Here is a 20,467-nt window from a genome sequence, read left to right as displayed (position 1 = left end):
CGATGACTATCAGTAGCTCTTTTCTGTTTAGCTTGTGACTTTTCTAAGGCATACTTGACCTTTTTACATGCTTCTTCCCAATCTTTTACATAAAGATCTGCTTCAAAAACGTTATCTTTTGTCTGCAAAATGGAAGGCAGTTTCTTTTCACCTTCCACAATCTCAAAAGGTACTTTTACAATAGATGAGTACACCAATGCACCGTATTATTGTATACATACTCAACCAATGGCAAGTAGTGTTCCCAATAAGTCTTATGGTCTGAAACATAACACTTCAGTATATCTAAAACAGTCGAATTTGCTTCTTCAAACTGTCCATCAGTTTGTGGATGGCAAGAAGATAAAAATTTCAGCGTAGTGCCCATGTTTTCAAACAATACTTTCCAAAATAAGCTAGTCATTCTTGGGTCTCTATCACTAACAATTGACCGTGGCATTCCATGGTACTTGCTAAATCTGCAAATGATAATCCACATTTTATCATTCCCTAAAGAAGTTCTTGGAATATCAAAAATGAAATCCATGGCAATACTTTCCCATGGCCTTTCTCGAATAGGCAATGGTTGCAATAATCCTAGTGCCTTTTGTCTATCAAATTTGATCTTTTGGCATACAAGGCAAGATCTGACATATACATCAACATTAGATTAAGATTGGCCAATAGAAGAAAGTCGCTACCGCTTTGACTGTAGCATCTATACCATGATGTCATGCATACGATGGAGCATGACTTTCTAATAAAACTTTTGGCCTTAGCTGTTTTGTAACGCATAGTCTTCCATGCATCATGATAAAGCCTTCTTTGAACACATAATGATCATGATGTTGGTCATTGATCAACTGTTCATAGATTTCAGAGAAATATGCGTAATCAGCATACTGCTCTTTCATATCATCCAATTCATGGTGGTAAGAAATTGAAACAGCTGACACCTGTGGTTTGCAAGATGAAGCATCTGCAACTACATTCTTCTTGCCTTCCACATGCACTATCTGAAAATGAAACATAGATAGGAAATTTGCCTAACGCATGTGTTTCTCTGACAATTTAGCCTGTGTGAGAACGTATCTAAGCGTTTGATGATCCGTTTGCACTATAAAATCAGCATCAAGAAAATAGTGCTTCCAACTAGAAAGTGCATGGATCACAACAAAATCACAACCAATAACTCTTTCTCATAAATTTTGGTAAGTCTTTTCTACTCTCGTATGCCACAACTCGGCCATTCTGCATTAATACACCACCAATGTTGTTTCCACATGCATTATGCTGCACTACGAATGGCTTAGACACATCTTGCAAAATAAGTACTGAATTTGTAGTCATTTTATCCTTCAAACATCTAAATGTTAATTTCTCTTTCTCAGTCCATTGCCATTTGACATCCTTCTTTTCAAGCACATGTAAAGAAGAAGCAATCTCTGCAAAGTATCTTACAAATCTTCTGTAGTAACAGCATAGGCCAAGGAAACTGCGAACATCATGAAAAGTTTTCAAGTCTGGCCAAGAGACAATTACTTCTATCTTTGTAAGATCCGTCTTCACACCATCTTTTAAAACCATGTGCCCAAGGAAGTGAATCTCTTTCAAAAAGAATTCACTCTTCTTACCATTAATGAGCAATCTGTTACGCTTAAGCTCATTAAAGACAATAACTAAGTATTTTCTATGCTCCTCTTCATTCTTTGAAAAGATAATCACATCATCAAAGAATGTACCAACGAAACTTCGATGAGGGCGGAAAATTCTATCCATCATCCTGTTAAATGTAGCAAGGCATTGGTCAATCCAAACGGCATAACTAAAAATTCATAGAACCAAATGTCATTCAAAAAGCAATCTTATGGATATCCTCTGGCCTGATTCTGATCTGATGGTATCCACTTTTCAAATCTATCATGATAAACATTCTTGCTCCTTGTAATCAATCAAGAATGTCATCTATCCTTGAAATCGGAAACCTATTCTTAATCATGTTCTTATTCAAGGCTCTGTAGTTAATACACATTCGCCAAGAGCCGTCTTTTTTCTAAACTAGCAACACAAGTGAACAAAACAGAGAACTACTGGGTCCCTTCTCTAAAAGCTCATTAACATGTGTCCTAATCTCTTTCTACTGCGCTGCACTGACCCTGTACGGTGGCCTATTCAGCAGACTAGTCCCTAGAATAAGTTCTATGATATGATCTTTAGGCCTCTCACGGAGTAACTCTCCTAGTAACGAATCTGAGAAACAATCACTGAATTTATCCAAGAAAGCCCTTTTACTTTCATCTAGTACAAACACATTACTGTCAACTTCATTAACTTGCTTTGTAAAAACCAAATACGCAAAAATATGATTTTTCATTACAGAAGTTATTGCAAAAGCAAAACAACTGGGACAGACTCTCCTTCAAGTTTCACATCTAACACATGAGTCTTGCTCCTATGTACAAGAGTAATCGTTCTATTGTAAGTATCCAAAATAGCATGCTTCCTATGGCACCATGGAATTCCCAACAGAACATCACAGCCCTCTAAAGGCATAATATGAAACTCCTCTGTGTCCACATAGCTCTAAATGTGCATACAAAGTTTGCCAAGAATGGGGGTGACGGGTTCAATATGTCCTGGGCATGCCAAATCAACCTATCCAGTTGGCCCCATTTCCTCGGGACGTATACCCAGCTTAGCTGCCAATGCCAATCAAATAAAGTTTGCACAAGCTCCAAGATCAAAGAAAATAAGCACTCTGGAATCTCTAATCTTTCCCCAAGCTTTACACAATTCTGTAGCATCATCAACTGATTGATCTCCCATCATATCAAGCACTAAGCCAATGATGGCTTCTTTTTACTTGGCGCATCTTTATCCTCCACATCTTTAGAAGATTATTGTGGGCACTTCGAAGCAATATGGAATTTTTGTTCACATATAAAGCATTTCCCAACCATCATTAAAGCCTTTCTTTCTTCAAATGATTTGCCAAAAAGAGGTCTTTTTTGTCCTTTGTCCCGTTTAAAAGAAATCTGAGATGCCCCGCGTTCAAATCTTGGCAATGAAACCATGAAATCGGTCTATGACTCACATAAAGTGATAGTCCCTTCAATTAATACCTGGTCTTTTCACATACACACACAAACACAGATCTCACTCCCTCAAATTGGCCCCGAGGTCCAACGCCCCTTTTGATATTTCTTTATCAAATAAAAGATGGAAAGTTACAAAAAAAAAAGTTCCAAAGTACAAAGCTTGTAAACACTTGGTTTTCATCTTTTCTAAGTGAATTTCAATTACATAAGGACAGTGCAATATATCCAAAACAACATTCCAAGTAGGAAAAAACACTTTCTGTGACCATAACTCAATAATTAAAACTGCAATCTGCAGAACTCTGTATATATTATTTTTCACCTATTTCTTGACCTATTCTCAGCCTTATTCCACTCCAGATATGTTCCATAAACCCTTTGACCTTGGCATCATTCCAATAGTAAAACAGTCCCTCAAACTGCACTAAATCAAAGCTGAAAACCCTGTTTTTGTATGGCATGGTCATCACTTTCTTTAGTTCCTGCATTGGAGAAGCAATCAGCTGCTCCTGAACCTGGACAACGAGGCTCTTGCCTCAACAGAAGAGCAAAGAAAACACAGAACTGTACATTCCATTGAATCAACCTATCATGCAAAGCATTTCCTCTGAGAATAGAGAGAGAGTTAACCAGAAAGAGTAGACTCTACCTTTGTACATGAGTCACAGACGAAGAAATACTCTCCATAGCTGATGTACTTGCAACAATCTGCCCTCAACCCCAAAAAAAAAAATTTACGCTCAAATCTGCTGCTCCTGCATTCAACCTTGCTACTCTCTCTCTTTTGAAAATTTGTGCCTAAATTGTGGCACATGGCATACACATAACAATTTTCCCGTTTAAACCTTCCAATCTAAAATTCTCCATGATTGGTGCAAAATTTCGCCTCGGCACAAACCGGAGAATTAATCCTCGTGCAAAAATAAAGATAATGATGCAAACAAATTCTGGAGTCCAAAAATAGTAACCCTCTAAATTTTAGAAATGGTGACCCCTGCATTCCTCAAGTTGTTCCGAGCAACTTTTATCATTGCAACCACATCAAAAAGTCTAATGTGGCTCAATTACGGTGACTTTCATTCTGTGGGCATTCTCACATGTGCATCTTTTGTCTCGGCCAAGCTCATTGTCATGCACTATCTCCAGTGGCTAAGCACACAGTCCCAAACCACTAGCATTCTATTCTTCAAAGCCCATTCAACCCAATCCCAAGGCTTAGACAAACCATTAGTCCAATTTGTCTCAATGGCTGCCTCTTCTAGCCATGCAAAGGTCTCGGCTTAATCCAAGAGAACTCTGGGGATAAAAAGCAACATCAACTAAAGAAAAATAAAATAAAATATTTATATAAGTAAGCAAAGTAACTGCAAAAAGTATCACCATCTGGTGACAGTCGTCCAACAAAGACAAATCCCAAGTCTAGAAACCACTAGTCAAAGCTAAGGAAGTGCAAGTGTGTAGGCAATAAAAACGGAGTCTGTGAAGAAATGCCAAAGCAAGACAATTCACCAAGAGCAAGGTGACAATACTAGGGTCTAATCTGAAGCAAAATGCAACTATCCTTTGAATGTAGATCAACAAGATGGCAACTAGAAAAGACAAAAAAAGTGCAAATGTCAACGAGACAATCCTATTAGCAATCATACGTGTCTTTTGTAGTCATCTCTTGCGTGTGAGCCTCAGTTTGAGTTAGATGCGGACATTAGGAGCTCTGACATTGTATTTGTCTGTCATTTTCTGTATTTTAGACACTGTAGATGAAGGACACATAAGTACATTCCTTTTTGTGCACTTTTAGCTACTTTTTAGGGGTTTCACCATATTTAGGGTCTTTCCACTTTTTTGCCTATATATATATATATATATATATATATATATATATATATATATATATATATATAGGTGGCTCGCCCTCCCACACTTATCATCCATCATTGATCCATTGTGATCAACCAATCCTCCTCACTCTCTCATCCCCCTATTATCGTCTAGTGCCCACACTAACACATAGCGTTGCATGTTGAGGTTGATTGTTGCAGCCTTGTATTTTCAACCATTGCAATCACATTGTTCCTTCTCTCTCTTGCATTCTCTCTTTGTTTCCTTCTACTCTCCATGTTCACTTTTCTCTTTCCATTGCGCACTCACATGGTATCAAAGCCACACATTGGAACCAAAGATCTTAAAGAGGAGCACGATGTCCACGACAAAACTTGCCAAGCATCATCCTCACGTACTGCAAACCTTGTGTGTGAAGTCAAACAAGGTAGACTGGCTTGTTTCCAACCCTTTACTACTACATTTACAAGGGCAGGTTTTCATTTTGACCTCAAGCAACTCTTGGGTGACAAGTTTTCTGACCTGTTTTGACTGCATTTATTGCAGCCATATCTATGTTTTGCAGATCTGTCCCTCTGCTTGGCCATCTCTCTCACCTCAGATACTCGCCGTCTACCCTATTGCAGCTATATCTCTGGTTGACCTGCAGATCGACAGACCCTGTACAGATGGAGGACACCCCAATTCCAGCATCTTCTTTGTTTTCTTGCAAGTACTTTTTTTGAGTTGTACAGATTATGTGTCCATTCATGTTTTACATATACGCACCACCACAAAGGTTTGGAGGAGATTGGCATCTCTCTTTCGGATCAAGACATTTGGGCATCAATTATATCTCGAGTTGAAGCTCTGATAGCTTTATTGTCACACAAATTCCCCTACAATGAGGGATCATATCCACAAGATGGAGGAGCTACGGGATGAGCTTGCATCCCTCTGTACGAACATTTCTTCAGAGGACCTAGTTGTGACACTTCTCTCACATCTTCCATCATTGACATATAATATGTTCTACACCAATCTTCTCACTTCTCGTAGCCAGGAGACTCTCACTTAGGAGGGGCTAGTCCCATAGGTACTTGAGCAGGTGCTTGAGCAAGATGTGTGTCACAATAAGGCAGATTCTTATGTGTCTTTATCTCCAAGTATAGGACATGCCAAGCAAAAGAAAGGAAAGAGGAAGAAGTTGGAGTCATCTTTTGACTCTGATTCAGCTTTTGTGGGAAAAAGTAGAGGATATCCCACATGTCCTCATTGTGGGAAGACCTCACACCCCAAGGAAAAGTGCTATGTTTGTACACCTTTATCATGTGGAGAAGCCTTCTTCCATTGTCTTGTCTTCTGAGCAACCTTGGCTCATTGACAATGGTGCACGGAGTCCTATGACTCCCGAGGTGATTTGTTGCAAGATCTCTATCCGTCAAAGGGTATCCTTACTGCTAGTGACATCTCTTTGATGCCTATTAGCGGCGTTGGCATCTTGCCTCTATTGTTTGACCGTCCATCGAGCTCCGTTTCTAAGGCCCTATATGTTTTATACTTGGGCTTCCCTCTTCTCTCAATTTTTGGCCTTCCTAAACTCAAGACCTCTGTTGTCTTCACCGAGTCAATCGTCTTTGTTGAGGATTCTTCTACAGGAGCCACTTTTGTGACGGGTTGGGAGGAGAGGGGGCTATCTATGCTCCATTCCCCTTCCATTGTGCAAGGCCCTCCGAGACACATTTTTATTGCCACACTCGTTTCCGATTGTGCACCATTTATCCCATATGTTCCATCCCATCCCCCAACATCTTCTCTAGTGGTTCCCTCATACCTCCCATTCCTTTCAAAGGGGAACAATAATCAGTGATATGGTTGTGGATTTCCTGGCCCTTTGTGTTTCAAAGAGAGCTTCCCAAGATCATGAGGAGTTTCTTCAAAGTTTGCAATCTACTTTAGGCCTTTCGTTTTTAAAACAACCCCTTTTCTTCATCATCAAGCCACCATCCCTTGCCATTTGGCCCTTGATCCCTATTGTTTCTATGCAACTTATGGCACCTTTGATAGTTCCTCGCTATCATCTCATAGTTGGATCAGAGACTTGGCTCATCCATTCTAGACTAGGATTTTTAGGAGCGATCCATTCCAAGTCTTTCCGTTTCCCTTGCCCTTTGGTGGCCTTTCGTTTGATCGTATTTTTCTATGGAGAGGGAGTCTAGCTCCTTGACTTGCTTTCTTCATCAATAGACTTCATCGACATTGACACTCTTCCTAGCACCCTTTGATTTGCATCTCCTTTGACACTCTGCCACATCCAAGATCTGAGAGGGTGTGTTAGCAACAGTCATGTGTATCTTGTGTAGTCATTCTCCTACCTATGAACCTCAATCTAGGTCAAACGGGACATTAGGAGCTCTGATATTGTATTTGTCCGTCATTTTATGTATTTTAGACACTTTAGATGGAGGATATATTAGTGTATTTCCTTTTGTGCGCTTTTGGCTAGTTTTTAGGGATTTGACGATAGTTAGGGTTTTCCCACTTTTTTGCCTATATATAGGTGGCCTGCCCTCCCACTCTTATCATCCATCATTGATCCTTCATGATCAGCCAGCCCTCCTCATTCTCTCATCCCCCTACTACCGTTTAACACCCACACTGGCACATAGAGCTACGTGTTGGGGCTGACTATTGCAGCCCTGTATCTTCAACCATTGCAATCACACTGTTCCTTCTCTCTCATGCGTTCTCTCTTTGTCTCCTCTCTGTGTTCACTTTCCTCTTTCTGTTGCACACTCTCACAAATACGACTAATGCACATGGTAACTAGCAATCAAGTGTCAACTAGAACGACAAAAACACAAGCTGAAACTGGTCATGATGGTGCTAGAGATGATAATGAGTGCAGATGGGGCAAAGTGCAACTATGACAGCCACCCGTAGATGAAGGCAACAGTGGCCAGATGGTCACAGTAGCTCTAAAGATGACATCAGCAAGCTGGAACCAAACGCTGATGATGGCAGCCACTAGATGATGAAGGCAGCAGCAGCAATTGGTCACAGCAGCAGCTAGGAATGGTGGATGATGCAACCGTGATGGAGACTAGATGAGAAAAGATTCAAGTGAGGATGCAAACTATCTATTTATAGATGAGGAACAAACCAAAAGTGTGGGACAGTGAAGCACATCGTCCATTAAAATTTTTGTCTTGGGGCTGTCTAAACGAGTTAATGAAGGTTTAGTGTGTGATGCACCTTTTTAGCTTTAAAAACAGCCTCTTTTCTTCAACCGTGTCTTGAGGACAAAGACAAGCCACACCATCATAGGACAAAGGACAACCCTCTTGGGGGAGGCTTTCTACTCAAGTAGCTTCTATAGTGGGGTAGTGGTTGGCTTTTCTTGCTTTATTGGCTGATTTACAAAGAAAGAGACTTCAAGGCATCAAGGGTGCCAAGAGCATCATGGAAACGATGATGAACGGAATCCCTAAGAGTGGGAAACTCATGCAGGCTCCACAAACCTAGATTGGTTTATAGACCAAAGGAAGGCATTCTTCTTGCAATGGTCACCACAATGGAGAGAATTTTCACTTCTTCAATGCAGAAGGATGGCACATTCAAGAGGGAGGATTTGGATCAGCCAAAGTTCATGGAATGCGCTCATCAAAGGGTGAGTGGCAGCTCATTGTCATAGGAGTTGCTCAAACACGGATAAAGTGACATGCACAATGGATGATTGGAGGTACTTGGCTTATCAAAGTAGGCCTCTCCAAAGATTTTAGTTGGACCCAAGGGGGTGGGTTTGAAGAGATCCCTTTCTAGATACACCACCAGAGCAGGGAGAAGGATCCAAATATGTAGGATTAGAGGAACACCAATTGCTATGCAACATTGGATTGGCCAAGGAATCTCACCGATTTTCCTAGCTGACTTTTGGAGAAGATTGGATGATAGCTTTAGATCCTCTATATGTCTGATGTAGTGTTTACTATCTGAGTATTTCCCTCAGAGAATGCTCCAGCAGCTGCTCAACCATGGGAGGGTTCAAGTATCTCGGCAAGCTCCTCTTGTGGAAAGAGGCTGGATGCAGAAGAACTAATCTATGCTCGTAAAGCACTCTCAATTGTTTGCCAAAAAGGAACTGTGTTTACTGCAGATTCGATCTTACTGGATGGATTTTGTGACTGCGACCTAAGGCGATAAAACAAGAAAACCGATTAATTGCAGAACAGCACAAGGCAGCATTTAAAGCTCAACAAGCATTCTATAATCTACATCCAATCCTTATTTTCAATTCCTTTTTCAGAGAACCATGTAGCCTACACCTAAAGTTATCATGATCCTTGGTTACTGTCAACAATGAGCTTGAAAACGGATGGCTTGATGGCAGTTCAAAAGTGTGCCAATGAAGAGCAACAATTACCATTGACACTGCAGTATCAGAGTGTATGAAAGCAGTTGGGCATCCAACAACTGTTGAGCATGTTTAAGGCTCTCACAATGGTGTTGAAAGCAGTCACTATTGAGCAAAAGAGCTTGGAATAGAAGTTTATGTCAATAATCCTGAACACATTGACCATTTCAATTCCCAAACTAGTGAGCAGCAATTCTCTGCTCCACAATATCTATAAATAAACCAAGTATGTGCATATGCAGCATCAAAAGTTGTCTTGATCTGAATGCATGACTCCAAAAAACACTACCAGTTTAGTTGTTTAAAGGAGCTTACTTATGATTAACAATAGTGAATTACTATGTCAAGGTGTTTGCCACATTTCTTAACATGTCACCTCTCAGAAGCTCGTAATGCAACTCGCAGTTCTGAGATCCTCCATTGCAAACCAACCTGTGTGAACAAGATTGATATTGAATCGCTTGACTCCTAATTTTCCTTCAACTTCTTTACTCATTAAGTGTGTGAGTAAAGGAAAATATTTTACAGCTAGATGGTGAACTGAGGTTAGCAGCACCTTGAACTATGAAATTTCATCTCATCTACAACAACGGGAAAAACATAGCATCAAACTAATTAATCATCTAAATTTTACCTCATCAGTACTTGGAAGAACTGCATTATAAATAACACTTTGAATGACTATCTTCCCTTCTTCTTCTGACCATCTGTTTGCCTGATGTTCTTCATTATGAACTGAACTTTCAATGTCTGCTAAACTTCCTTTTGCAGATCCAGGACTTTCTAGCTTAGGAGCCCTGTTTGAACTTGGTCTGCTTAAATTTTTGTTTGCTACACCAGAAACGCAGATTTTGTGAGGTGTAGTATTGCTCATTCGTGTCGATTCGGAGCATGCATCATCTCTATGATCACTAGAAACACCTCCACCCTCTGAGCAGGACCAAAAAGACCTATCAGTTTGACAGTGGCATTTCATCACTGTACTGCAACTTGACATAGAATCTATCAACAAACTCAGAAAGCTCAAAAACCATCATTCCATGTCAAATAGCAAACTGCATGTAAGCACATCCATCACTAGTTCAGCAAGATGAATGCTGAAATTTCAGTAGGACACATTTGCAATCCACAGATCCAATAGAAGTAGCTATTCAACCAGAAACTGAAAACTGTTTTTTTCCTAGATAAGAAAATCCTATTTATAACTGACTCATCAAATAGAATTCAATAAAAACACAATACAACCCTGTGAACAGCAGAATAATTACAGAAGAACACATCTCCACTCAAGAGTATCTAATACATTATACAAGGGCTTTGTAAAGAGCCAATTTTGTGGCCTGTCATATCAGACCATTTGCAGATCCAAGTCAAAAAATTCCAACAGCAGGATATGAATATATTCGTGTGCACTTAAAGTGTCCCTATATCATCTCCCACCTTCTTGGATAATCTCTCCATCTAGATCCCGGAGAATCACTGTCATGGATCCTCAAACACTGCCCAAGGATGAGAAATTAAAGACTCCCCTCATAACGGCAAGCTAGGCCTCTTGTCTATGACCCAAGAATCTGCTCTCCAAGACTCCAGGTCATTGTCATAGTGTCATCTATACTAGGAAAACCAACCTAAGAGCTCTCTTCCAAATCTCTTAAGATTTGGGTGATCCCAAAGATAATATCTATGTATCTCCTCTACCACATGTTGAGCAACTAAAATTGAAGGCCTCAATGCATAGAAAATTGTCATGCATTTCAACCTAATTTAATCCAATTAAAAAGCCCCAAAAAGATTTGTTTATGAAAAAGGAATTCTATTTTCAACAGTAGATGACCTCTTGTTATCCCCCCATGTGCTTCTTGAACCATATCCTCTATCTCAAATTCTCATGTTCACATCATCATTCATTTATCTTGACACTCTCAATCATTCTCTCCCACATTCTTCTCGTCTCTCTCTAGTCTCTGCACTGCTGCTCACACCCCATGAGGACATTGCAGTTCGTGGTCTGTTTCTCCCTGCTCTCAAGCACCCTAATCCTCTTCATCACAGGCTGCATTTTGGCTTCAGGTGACATCATCCAGCTGCCCTCCATCTCCTAGCTGCATGGCAACCGTCCTCTTCACTTGGCAACTGGCTTCTCCACCTGACAGCACCTTCTACTGGCTGCATTTGTAGTCTAGCATCTTCTTCTCCACCTGGCGACAATGATCTACACCTGGAATCAGCCTCACTGGCTGTGTTTTGTAGACTGGACTCTTCCTAGCATCGATGATGGCTCCAACAAGCACTTGCCACCCTCTGTAGCCTGTGTTTTGCAATCTCTGCTCCTTCGGTGGCTGCGTTTTAGCATCCAGTGGGCCCCCTTGTTGATTACCACTCTCCAAAGTTCGCGACTATTGCTTGTGATCTTCTTCCTTGACTTCAACGGCCCCTAAGGATTGCATTCCACTCCCCTTACAACTGGTTGTCCTTTCCTTCACCATTTAGCATTATCTTCAATACCCTACTACCCGGAGGATTGCATTTCACTCCCTTCATAGTGCAGTTTCCCTACAAATATTGCCACAAGATCAACCAAGACAATGCAATCTTTGAGCTTTTGCTCCATTGTATCAGCTTGATCTATTCAGCATGATTCAATGATTCATCATTCATTATCTTCTTCACTCTTCTTCTGAGTTTCTAAGTTTTTCCTCTCTCAGTGTTTGCTGTACACTCTGTGTTTCTCCTTGCAAACCCTACTCTCTCTTTGATATAGTATGAGTTTTCATAAGGGTGCTTGGACCTTCATATCTTGAGAACTAGGCCAAAGGTGAGCTGAGATAGGTATGGGAGACGTTGAGAGCAGCTCCAAGAGTGCATGTCATACTCCAGATGAGTCCCAAAATGCAGCAGCAACAGTTCACCATTAATGATGATGATGATGATGTGTAGCAGAAAAAAGGAATGGGACACGTGTCTCCATGTAGCAGGATGCTCATGTTAGGCAGCAAAACATGGGCATGCAGGCTGAAAATGCAGCCCAATCTGATATGGTGAAGATGATGCATCTAATGGTGACAGCCCTCCAGACTGGCAGAAAAAGGCAGCAGTTCCAATAGGAGAGGATGATGTGGCTGATAGCAAAAGCAGATCTGGTGTGGCGACGACACTGCAAGGAGGGTGGCAGCTGATGCTAGTAGGTGGCAGTTTCTGGTGGCAGGGCAGCAAAAGCTGGAACAGGGAGGCAGCCTTTGATGGCAGCAAGGGCAATGATGAATCATGATTGATGGCTTAGTGAGAATGATAATAATCAAAAATAAACTGAGGATACCCACAGCATGTCCTTTTATAGGAGGATTTTGGGCTGCTCTTGACTAACGCCACAACCTTGATTAAAAGAGCTTCGAAGTTGGCATTCAAGAGCATGCAAAAACACACTCAATGATGTCTCAATCAACCTCTCCAAAGCACTTTTCCATAGAGCTTCCACCAACATACAATTTCCCCCTCATTCCAAGCTCAAAGGGATTGGTACCCTTAATCACTCTCCGAGGCTAAAGGCAAAGATCTCCATTCTAGGGCACTCTATCTCTTGTCCAATGATGAACACGAGTCTTGAGATAAAGACATGAGAGTCACTTGGAAGAAGAGGGTTCTAACCATCCTTTGGCTTAAATTCTACCTTGTAATATCCCTTCAAGACATCCAACATATCAATCCATTACTCCAATCTACAGCTTGGAAAGAGGCACACAACAATTAGCACTAAACGCTAGGAGAATCCAAAGCTCCTAGTTGAAAGAGGACACATTGACATGGGTACAATGAGCTATCCAATATCTTTATTTCCACCAAAGTTAGTGTAAAGTATTTATGTACACAAGTTACCATGGAGACACTTTGTTGGAAGGTATTTATGTGCACAAGTTATCATGGAGACCTAAACCCATACCAATATGTAAATATGTCAAGAGGTGGAGATTGGACTAAATGGAGGGCAACATGCATATTTATAAAAAGTTTTGAAACCTCATACCATGCACCATTTTAGGATTTTTATTAATTAAGCATTTTTAGGGATGTTTAATTGGCCAATTCAACATGTAATCCTTATGTTAGCTCAACACCCTCTCTCAAGCCCAAAAACTAATATAGAAAAAAGACCAACCCAAAGTTTTGAGTGTGCTTGTTTTTTCGTGTTTCACCCTAAGGCGTCCCATCCCAAAGCATTCAAGGCATTTAACAAAGGATGCACAAGAGCTATCCAATGGCCTACCAAGACTACAAAGGCAATGGTTATCTTACCAAGGGAGTCCAACAGATCACCATAGACAGGTCAAGGCATCGAACAAAGGGTGCGCATCAACTACCCAATGGCCTACCAAGTCCTACAAAGACAAATGGGACTTTGGTGAACTTTTTTCTTGGGTTTGTTTTTGTTTTTGTTTATTTTTATATTTAGTTTGTGTTGGTTTGGTAATGAGTGTTTCAAAAAGTAGAGGTGACGGTCAATTAACGGATGAAAGACAAGTAGCCAAGCGGAAAGGCTTTCACAAAATAAGTAAACTAACCCTACTACTACTAGATATCAATGACAAAGGAAGAGGCTAGTGGTGTGTGAAGCAAACATGATGGGTAAGTGGAGAGGCAAAAAAGATGTGTAGAAAGCAAGCTAGCAAAGCTAAGCAAGCAAGGGAGACTACCATGTGCAATGTTGTGAATATGGTGAATCCAAAGTCAACCATTCAAAAAGACCAAAAAGGGATAAATATGCACATATGCATGTTTACAAAACAAAATGTCAATACATTGAAGTTATATAAGAGACAATGCAAGTGAAATCATGGCAATGCAAAATGCTATGCAATGGTGCCACTTGGACAGTACCCTCACAAGGGAATTGTTCAATAGCCCAAGCACCCTTTTATAATCATATCATCCTAATGATGCAGATGAAAATACAGCGCACAACATACAAAAGTGTCTTTTAAAAAAACCATAAACAACATCCTATCACCAAGAGAAGAAAGCAACCCCCTCTCAAACTGGAAGGAAAAGCTAAAGGGAATCACCCTCTCCCTATGAATTTGAAGAAGTAGAGGAGGATGTACCCAAACCGATCCTAGATAGAATATATTGCAACACCGGCCAATTGATCACCTTAGTCAATATATCTACAAAGTTATTGAATGAAGTCACAAACTCTGAGCATATGATACCTAGCTCAATCTACTCTTTGGTAAAGTGAAAGTGAACCCCCACATGCCACATCCATAGAGTAATGATCGAATTGCTCGGTACTCTGGTTATTATAGTAGACAACAATAGGAGAGTCGCATGGAAACTGAAGTGCTGCTAGTAAGCTCCTCAAATAGATAGCCTCCTGTTAGAGCTAGACATTCCCTAGACAAGCAAGACTAATAGGAACAACTGGTTAGTAGACGACAAGCGCAAGAGTGCTACACGGCAACTGACATGGCACAATCGACCAATTGCAGCAATCGGCCGCCGACCTACATTATTTTTCGCATTTTTCTTGGCCTATTTATAGGCCTTGATTTCAACAATCTTCCTCAGTTAGTTTCCACAGATTTCACACTACAAACCGTGGAGACTGCTCTCATGGCAAATTTTTTGTGTTTCACCGTTTTACGGACTCTTCCATCAAATCAAAAGCTTGATGGCGAGAATCACCACAATCTGGCAGGTCATAATGCTTGCTATCATGGAGTCCTATGATTTGGCGAAGCTTGTTACGGAGGCTATTCATCATCCTTTGCGAGATGAGTCCCGACTCTCTTCCAATGATAAGGTGGAGTTGGCAAAGACTCAAGCACATTGGGATAAACTCAATGCTTGCATTCGCTCGTTTTTTTTAATCTCTCATGTACTACAACTATTATCTCTCATATTGAGCATTTGACAATGGCTTGAGAGATATGGCTGAAGCTTGATCAAATGTACAATCAAATGACCATCATGAAGCGAGTTTCTTTGGAAGTGCAGATGCAGACCATGAGTGTCAACGAGTCATCTTCTATGCGGAAGCATATCAACAAGCTGAGGCAGCTTCAGATGCAAGTTCAAAACGCAGGTGATCACTTCTGAAGGCATGGCAATAACTCTTCTTTCACAATTACCGCCCCATTTCAATTCCCCCTTGATTGCTTCAAGGTGGTCTGAGACTCTTCGGTAGAAAGAGTTGGTTCCTATGGTCTTTGACCAAAAGGAGCAATTAAAAGATACCAATGCTTCGAAATCTAAGGCCTTGATTGGTCAATCCTCTCAAAAGAAGGGGAAGGACCAAAAGAAAAAGGAGGACAAATCTAAGAAGAACAAAGAAAAGGGATCTACTTGTCACATTTGTAGCAAAACAAGTCACTAAAAGAAGGATTGTCCTGACAAGGAGAAGAAGCAGAAATCTTCAAAGGATTCCGAAGCGGTAGGTACTCCCTCATTAGTTGCTTTCCTCCACTTGGAGGTGGTTGAGGATTCAACCCTGACGGTTTTTTATGCTGCGTTGACGGCCCCATACACTCAAGAGTGGATTGTTGACAGTGGTGCCTCCCGACACACGACTCCTTCTTCAGTATAGGTGTTGGTCATTTGCGGCCTTCACATGGCCAAATTCTCATTGGTGACAATTCATCTATTCCTACAGAAGGTCGGGGATACATGCACCGTATTCCAAATGGACATGGTGGTGCCCATACATCCGAGATACTTTATGTGCCAACCTTAGGATACCATCTCCTTTCGGTGCACAAGATTTGCGCCCTCAATCTTTTGGTCGAATTTCATGAGGATACTTTTTGGATTCTTGATTGTGGATCGAGATAGGTTCTTTCTTCAAGTTATAAGAAGAAAGGAGTCTACCCATTGCGGTCTTCTTCTGCCTTGACTTCTCTTCTCTTAGAGAGTCATTTCTTGGACAGCACAACGCCACGTCAGCAGTACGGACAGCAAAGGAGCCACATCAACAGAGCAGGTACACAGCAGGAGCCATGTCAACTATCGCAGATGCCATGTGGCAACAGACTGATCAGTCGCATAGCAGTATGATCAATCGAACAATTTTTAGCATTGTTTTATGCAATCAGCAGCATTTACTACAGCCGACCTGTTGCTGGGCACCATTTTCTCTTGACTATTTATAGTCAATTTGTGGCACACTCTCACATATTTTGATCTGACATCTGACAGAGATGGCCTGCTGAGACTAACAACGCACGGGCTGACGATGATCAAGGTTCTCAAGGCGAAGACACACGCAAATATTTTCGCTGCACCCGTGAATATTTCTGCACTCCTATACAACATACTACACTGTAGATTCTTGGTGTTTCAATGTCTCCTCTCTCTCTCTTCTCTCTGGTTCACTCTCTCTCAGTCTTTGTCCTACGCTTCCACATCACTGCACTCTCACATGGTATCAGAGCGGTGAAATCAGACTGACTGATTGAAGAATCTACCTGAAGCGGAGATTTCAGCTCAACAAAAGGGTGCGTTTTCAGCATTTGAGGGCGAGCGAGAGGGCTGCGCATCAGAACAAGGCTGAAGCGAGTGTGGGCGTGCGGAAAAGGAGTTCAACTGGTGAATTTGCTGCAGGCTGTTGCTATTCGAAGGGGAGGAAGGCTGTGTTTTAGGCCTTTCACTACAGATTTTTGTTAGAGAGGATCACAGCCAGGCAGGTACAGCCAGGCAGGTGCAGTCCAGTCAGACTGCTGCAGTCGGACTGCCACGTGGCAGTCCGACTGCCTGCAGCCATTTTATTCCTGGCTGCGCCCTATTTTGGCGCCCCGTTCTAGGTGATTTTTCGCCTATTTATTGCTGACGTTTTCAGCAGTCTGGCCACTATTCTCTGTCGCAGATTACAGACCGGTGCCGTGCAGATCTCTGTCTCTGTTCACAGATTTCAGACAGCAGACAGTGCAGACTGCAGCAGACTTCGAGGTGGACAGCAGGTCGCATTGTCGAGGTGGAGACACGCAGTCCAGCGCACTGCGCCCATGTATATCTTTGTATTCAACATTCTTTATACAGCAGATCTTCATTGTACACTGTCTCTTTCTCTCCCTTCTCTCTCTGCGTTATCTCTCTCTCAGTCCTACCCTTCCGCACCGCTGCACTCTGACATGGTATCAGAGCAATGTTTGAGGGCTGACTGAGCGCAGAATCAACCTGAAGGGGAGTTTCCATCGCGACACAAATTTGCGTTTTCTGCGTTTAAGGGCAGACAGGAGGGCTCCGCCTTGGAACAAGGCTGAAACGAGTGTGGGCGCATAGGAAAGGAGTACAGCTGGTGGATTTGCTGCTGTTTACTGCTGTTTTACGCGGAGAAAGTTTGAGTTTTCAACCTAAAAGTGCAGATTTTGCTTTTTCATTGCCTCCGGCGGGTGAAGGAGCTTCGGGACGCTGAAGAGCCTTAGCAGGCTGAGTTTACCCAGTCAGAGGGGGCTGCTTTTGCGTTTGAGAAGGCATTGCAGGTGAAGATGTCTACAGAGATGGACTTGGAGTTCCAGACGATTATGGACCGGAAGGTGCCTGTCCTACCGGCTCTTCCTACAGATCAGAAGCTCGACGGCGACAACTACCGCATTTGGCGCGTTATGATGTTGGCCATTCTTGAGTCCTATGATTTGGCGGAGTTGGTACAGGAAGATATTGACCGGCCTTCGGTAAGAGATGAGTCCAAACTCTCTTCCGATGCTCGTGCGGAGTTGGCCAGGGCCCAGTCTCATTGGGACAAACTGAATGCCAGGATTCGATCCTTTCTCTTTCTATCATGCACTACAGCCGTGATCGCTCACATCGAGCACTTGACGGTGGCTCGTGAGATATGGCTGGAGCTTGATCAAATGTACAATCGGATGACCCTGATGAAGAGGGTTTCTTTGGAGGTACAGATGCGGACCTTGTCCGTCAATAAGTCTTCTTCGCTAAGGGAAGACATTAACAAGCTAAGGCAGCTACAGATGCAGGTTCAGAATGCGGGGAAGCCAATTTCCTCCGAAGACATGGCGATTACACTCTTGTCCCAGTTGCCGCCACGATTCGGTACATTTTACTCTGCCCTTATTGCTTCGGGGCGAGAGTCTACTCTTCGGTGGGAAGAGTTGGTTCCTATGGTCTTGGACCAAGAGGAACAGCTAAAGGGACAGAATGCTTCCAAGACGGAGGCGTTGACAGGTCAAGCCTCTCAGAAGAAGGGGAAGGACCAAAAGAAGAAGAAGGGGGATAACAAGTCCAAGAAGGACAAGGACAAGGACAAGGACAAAGACTCCACATGCCATATTTGTGGAAAGACTGGCCATTGGAAGAAGGATTGCCCTGACAAAGACTCGAAGGACACCAAGAAGAAGGAAACCAAGGATTCTGGAGCGGTGGCTGCACCCTCATCAGCTGCATTTCTACACTTAGTTGTCATTGAGGACGCTTCACCGAATGCTTCTGATGCTGCGATGGCGGCTTCCCAATCTCGAGAGTGGATTATTGATAATGGTGCCTCACGGCACATGACTCCTTCATCCGATGGTGTTGCCCAGCTGCGACCTTCGCGTGGGCAGGTTCTCATTGGAGACAGCTCTTCAGTTTCTATTGTAGGTCGGGGTAAGATGCAGCTTATTCCGGATGGACGAGGTGGCACCCATACCTCAGAGGTTTTGCATGTACCAGGATTGGGGTACCACCTCCTTTCAGTTCATAAGATTTGCTCCCTTGGTCTTTTGGTGGAATTTGACAGTTCTACTGTGCGAGTCCTTGATCGTGAATCGAGGAAGGTTCTATCATCTGGATATGAGGAGAACGGCATTTACAAACTGAAGTCTTCCACTGCCCTCTCTTCTCTTCTACTTACCTCACAGTCACAGTCTGAATTATGGCATGCTCGGTTTGGTCACCTGAACTATGACTATCTTCCGAAGGCGTCACGTGGACAGCTTGTTCGGGGGTTGCCGGATATAGTGGTGAGCCAATAGCCATGTGTCTCCTGCATACGGGGGAAGCAACATCGGGATGCCATTCCCCACACAGCTTCGCGGCGGTCTACTTCACCGATGGAGCTAGTATCTACGGATCTATCTGGCCCTATGAGGAATGAGTCCCTGCGTGGGAGCTCGTACTTCATGCTGAACGTGGATGACTACAGCAGGATGACATGGGCCTACTTTTTGGCACTAAAGTCAAAAGCTTTCTCGCACTTCAAGGATTGGCTTCTCTTTGAGGAGAACCGATCAGGCCGGAAGTTGAAGACCTTGCGATCCGACAAGGGAGATGAATTTGTGTCTAATGAATTTGCTCGGTTTTGTGCAAATAGAGGAATTCACCAGGAGTTTGCCAATACCAATACTCCTCAAGAAAATGGTATTCTAGAACGGAAGAACCGCAGTGTGATCGAGATGGCGCGCACCATGATGGAGCACCGACAGACCCCTCAGGTTCTGTGGGCCGAGGCTGTGGCTACTGCAGTCCACATTCTTAATCGATCCCCTACTTCGGCCGTCGAAGGGATGACTCCATTTGAGGCTTATTTTGAGACGAAGCCAGATGTTTCTTACTTTCGGGTCTTTGGGTGTGCTGCCTATGTTCACATTCCCAAGGCTCATCGTGACAAATTTGAAGCGGCTTCTCAAAAACAGGTATTTGTTGGCTACAGCTCCCAGTCCCAAGGCTACCGACTGTATGATCCCGTCAAGCGGGATGTATATACTAGCCGTGATGTGCGGTTTGTGGAGATTCCAGCTTCTTCAACGGGTGAGGAGCATCCCGTTCTTGGAGATCCAGGGGAGAGTTTGGCTCCTTCTACAGTTCCACTGGAGCCTGTGCCGTTTGATTATGATTCTGTTTCTGACACAGAGTCTACTGTTCCACCGGATCCTTCTGAGGAGTTACCACCGGTGGACATTCCTGAGTCTTCTACTGATGGAGAACGACGAGGGGAGGTTCGGCCTCCTCCTCGCTGGGCCCGTGACACACTCCGTGATTCAGGGATCGAGGGGGTTCCTGAGGAGTGGGGACCGCAGGATGGTCCGCGGCGGTCACGGCGGCACCAGGCGCATTCTTCGGAGCTTGTGTGCTCCAATTATTGTTTGATGTCCCGAGTTATGCAGGATCGAGAGCCCACCTCCGTGAAGGAGGCTTTACAGTCCGCCCCATGGAAGAAAGCTATGGAAGC

General features: G+C 42.8%; 1 protein-coding gene across 10 annotated transcripts in view; it reads right to left on the bottom strand.

Annotated features, from left to right (window-relative positions):
• The window catches only part of LOC148017734 (uncharacterized), a 76,544-nt gene that overhangs the window by 18,551 nt on the left and 37,526 nt on the right, over positions 1-20,467 (bottom strand). For 8 of the 10 annotated variants that reach the window (XR_015687716.1, XR_015687715.1, XM_087661852.1 and 5 more), the window contains 2 exons: positions 9,944-10,239; positions 9,686-9,741 (listed from right to left, as the gene is read on the bottom strand). Coding sequence is in view for 8 of the 10 variants with exons in the window: in XM_087661852.1 (XP_087517978.1) it covers positions 9,686-9,741; positions 9,944-10,239 (352 nt within the window). In the remaining 2 variants the exon portion in view is untranslated. Of the gene's footprint in view, positions 1-9,648; positions 9,742-9,943; positions 10,260-20,467 lie in introns of those variants that run through there. The other 2 variants (XM_087661853.1, XM_087661855.1) reach the window with 2 other exon arrangements.

Source organism: Lygodium microphyllum, chromosome 21 (assembly GCF_053477565.2).
Source record: "Lygodium microphyllum isolate KBCC chromosome 21, Lygodium_microphyllum_v1.1.10, whole genome shotgun sequence".
Lineage (NCBI taxonomy): Eukaryota > Viridiplantae > Streptophyta > Polypodiopsida > Schizaeales > Lygodiaceae > Lygodium > Lygodium microphyllum.
Note: the sequence above shows the minus strand (reverse complement) of the source record. Positions and strands in the feature narration are given on the sequence as shown.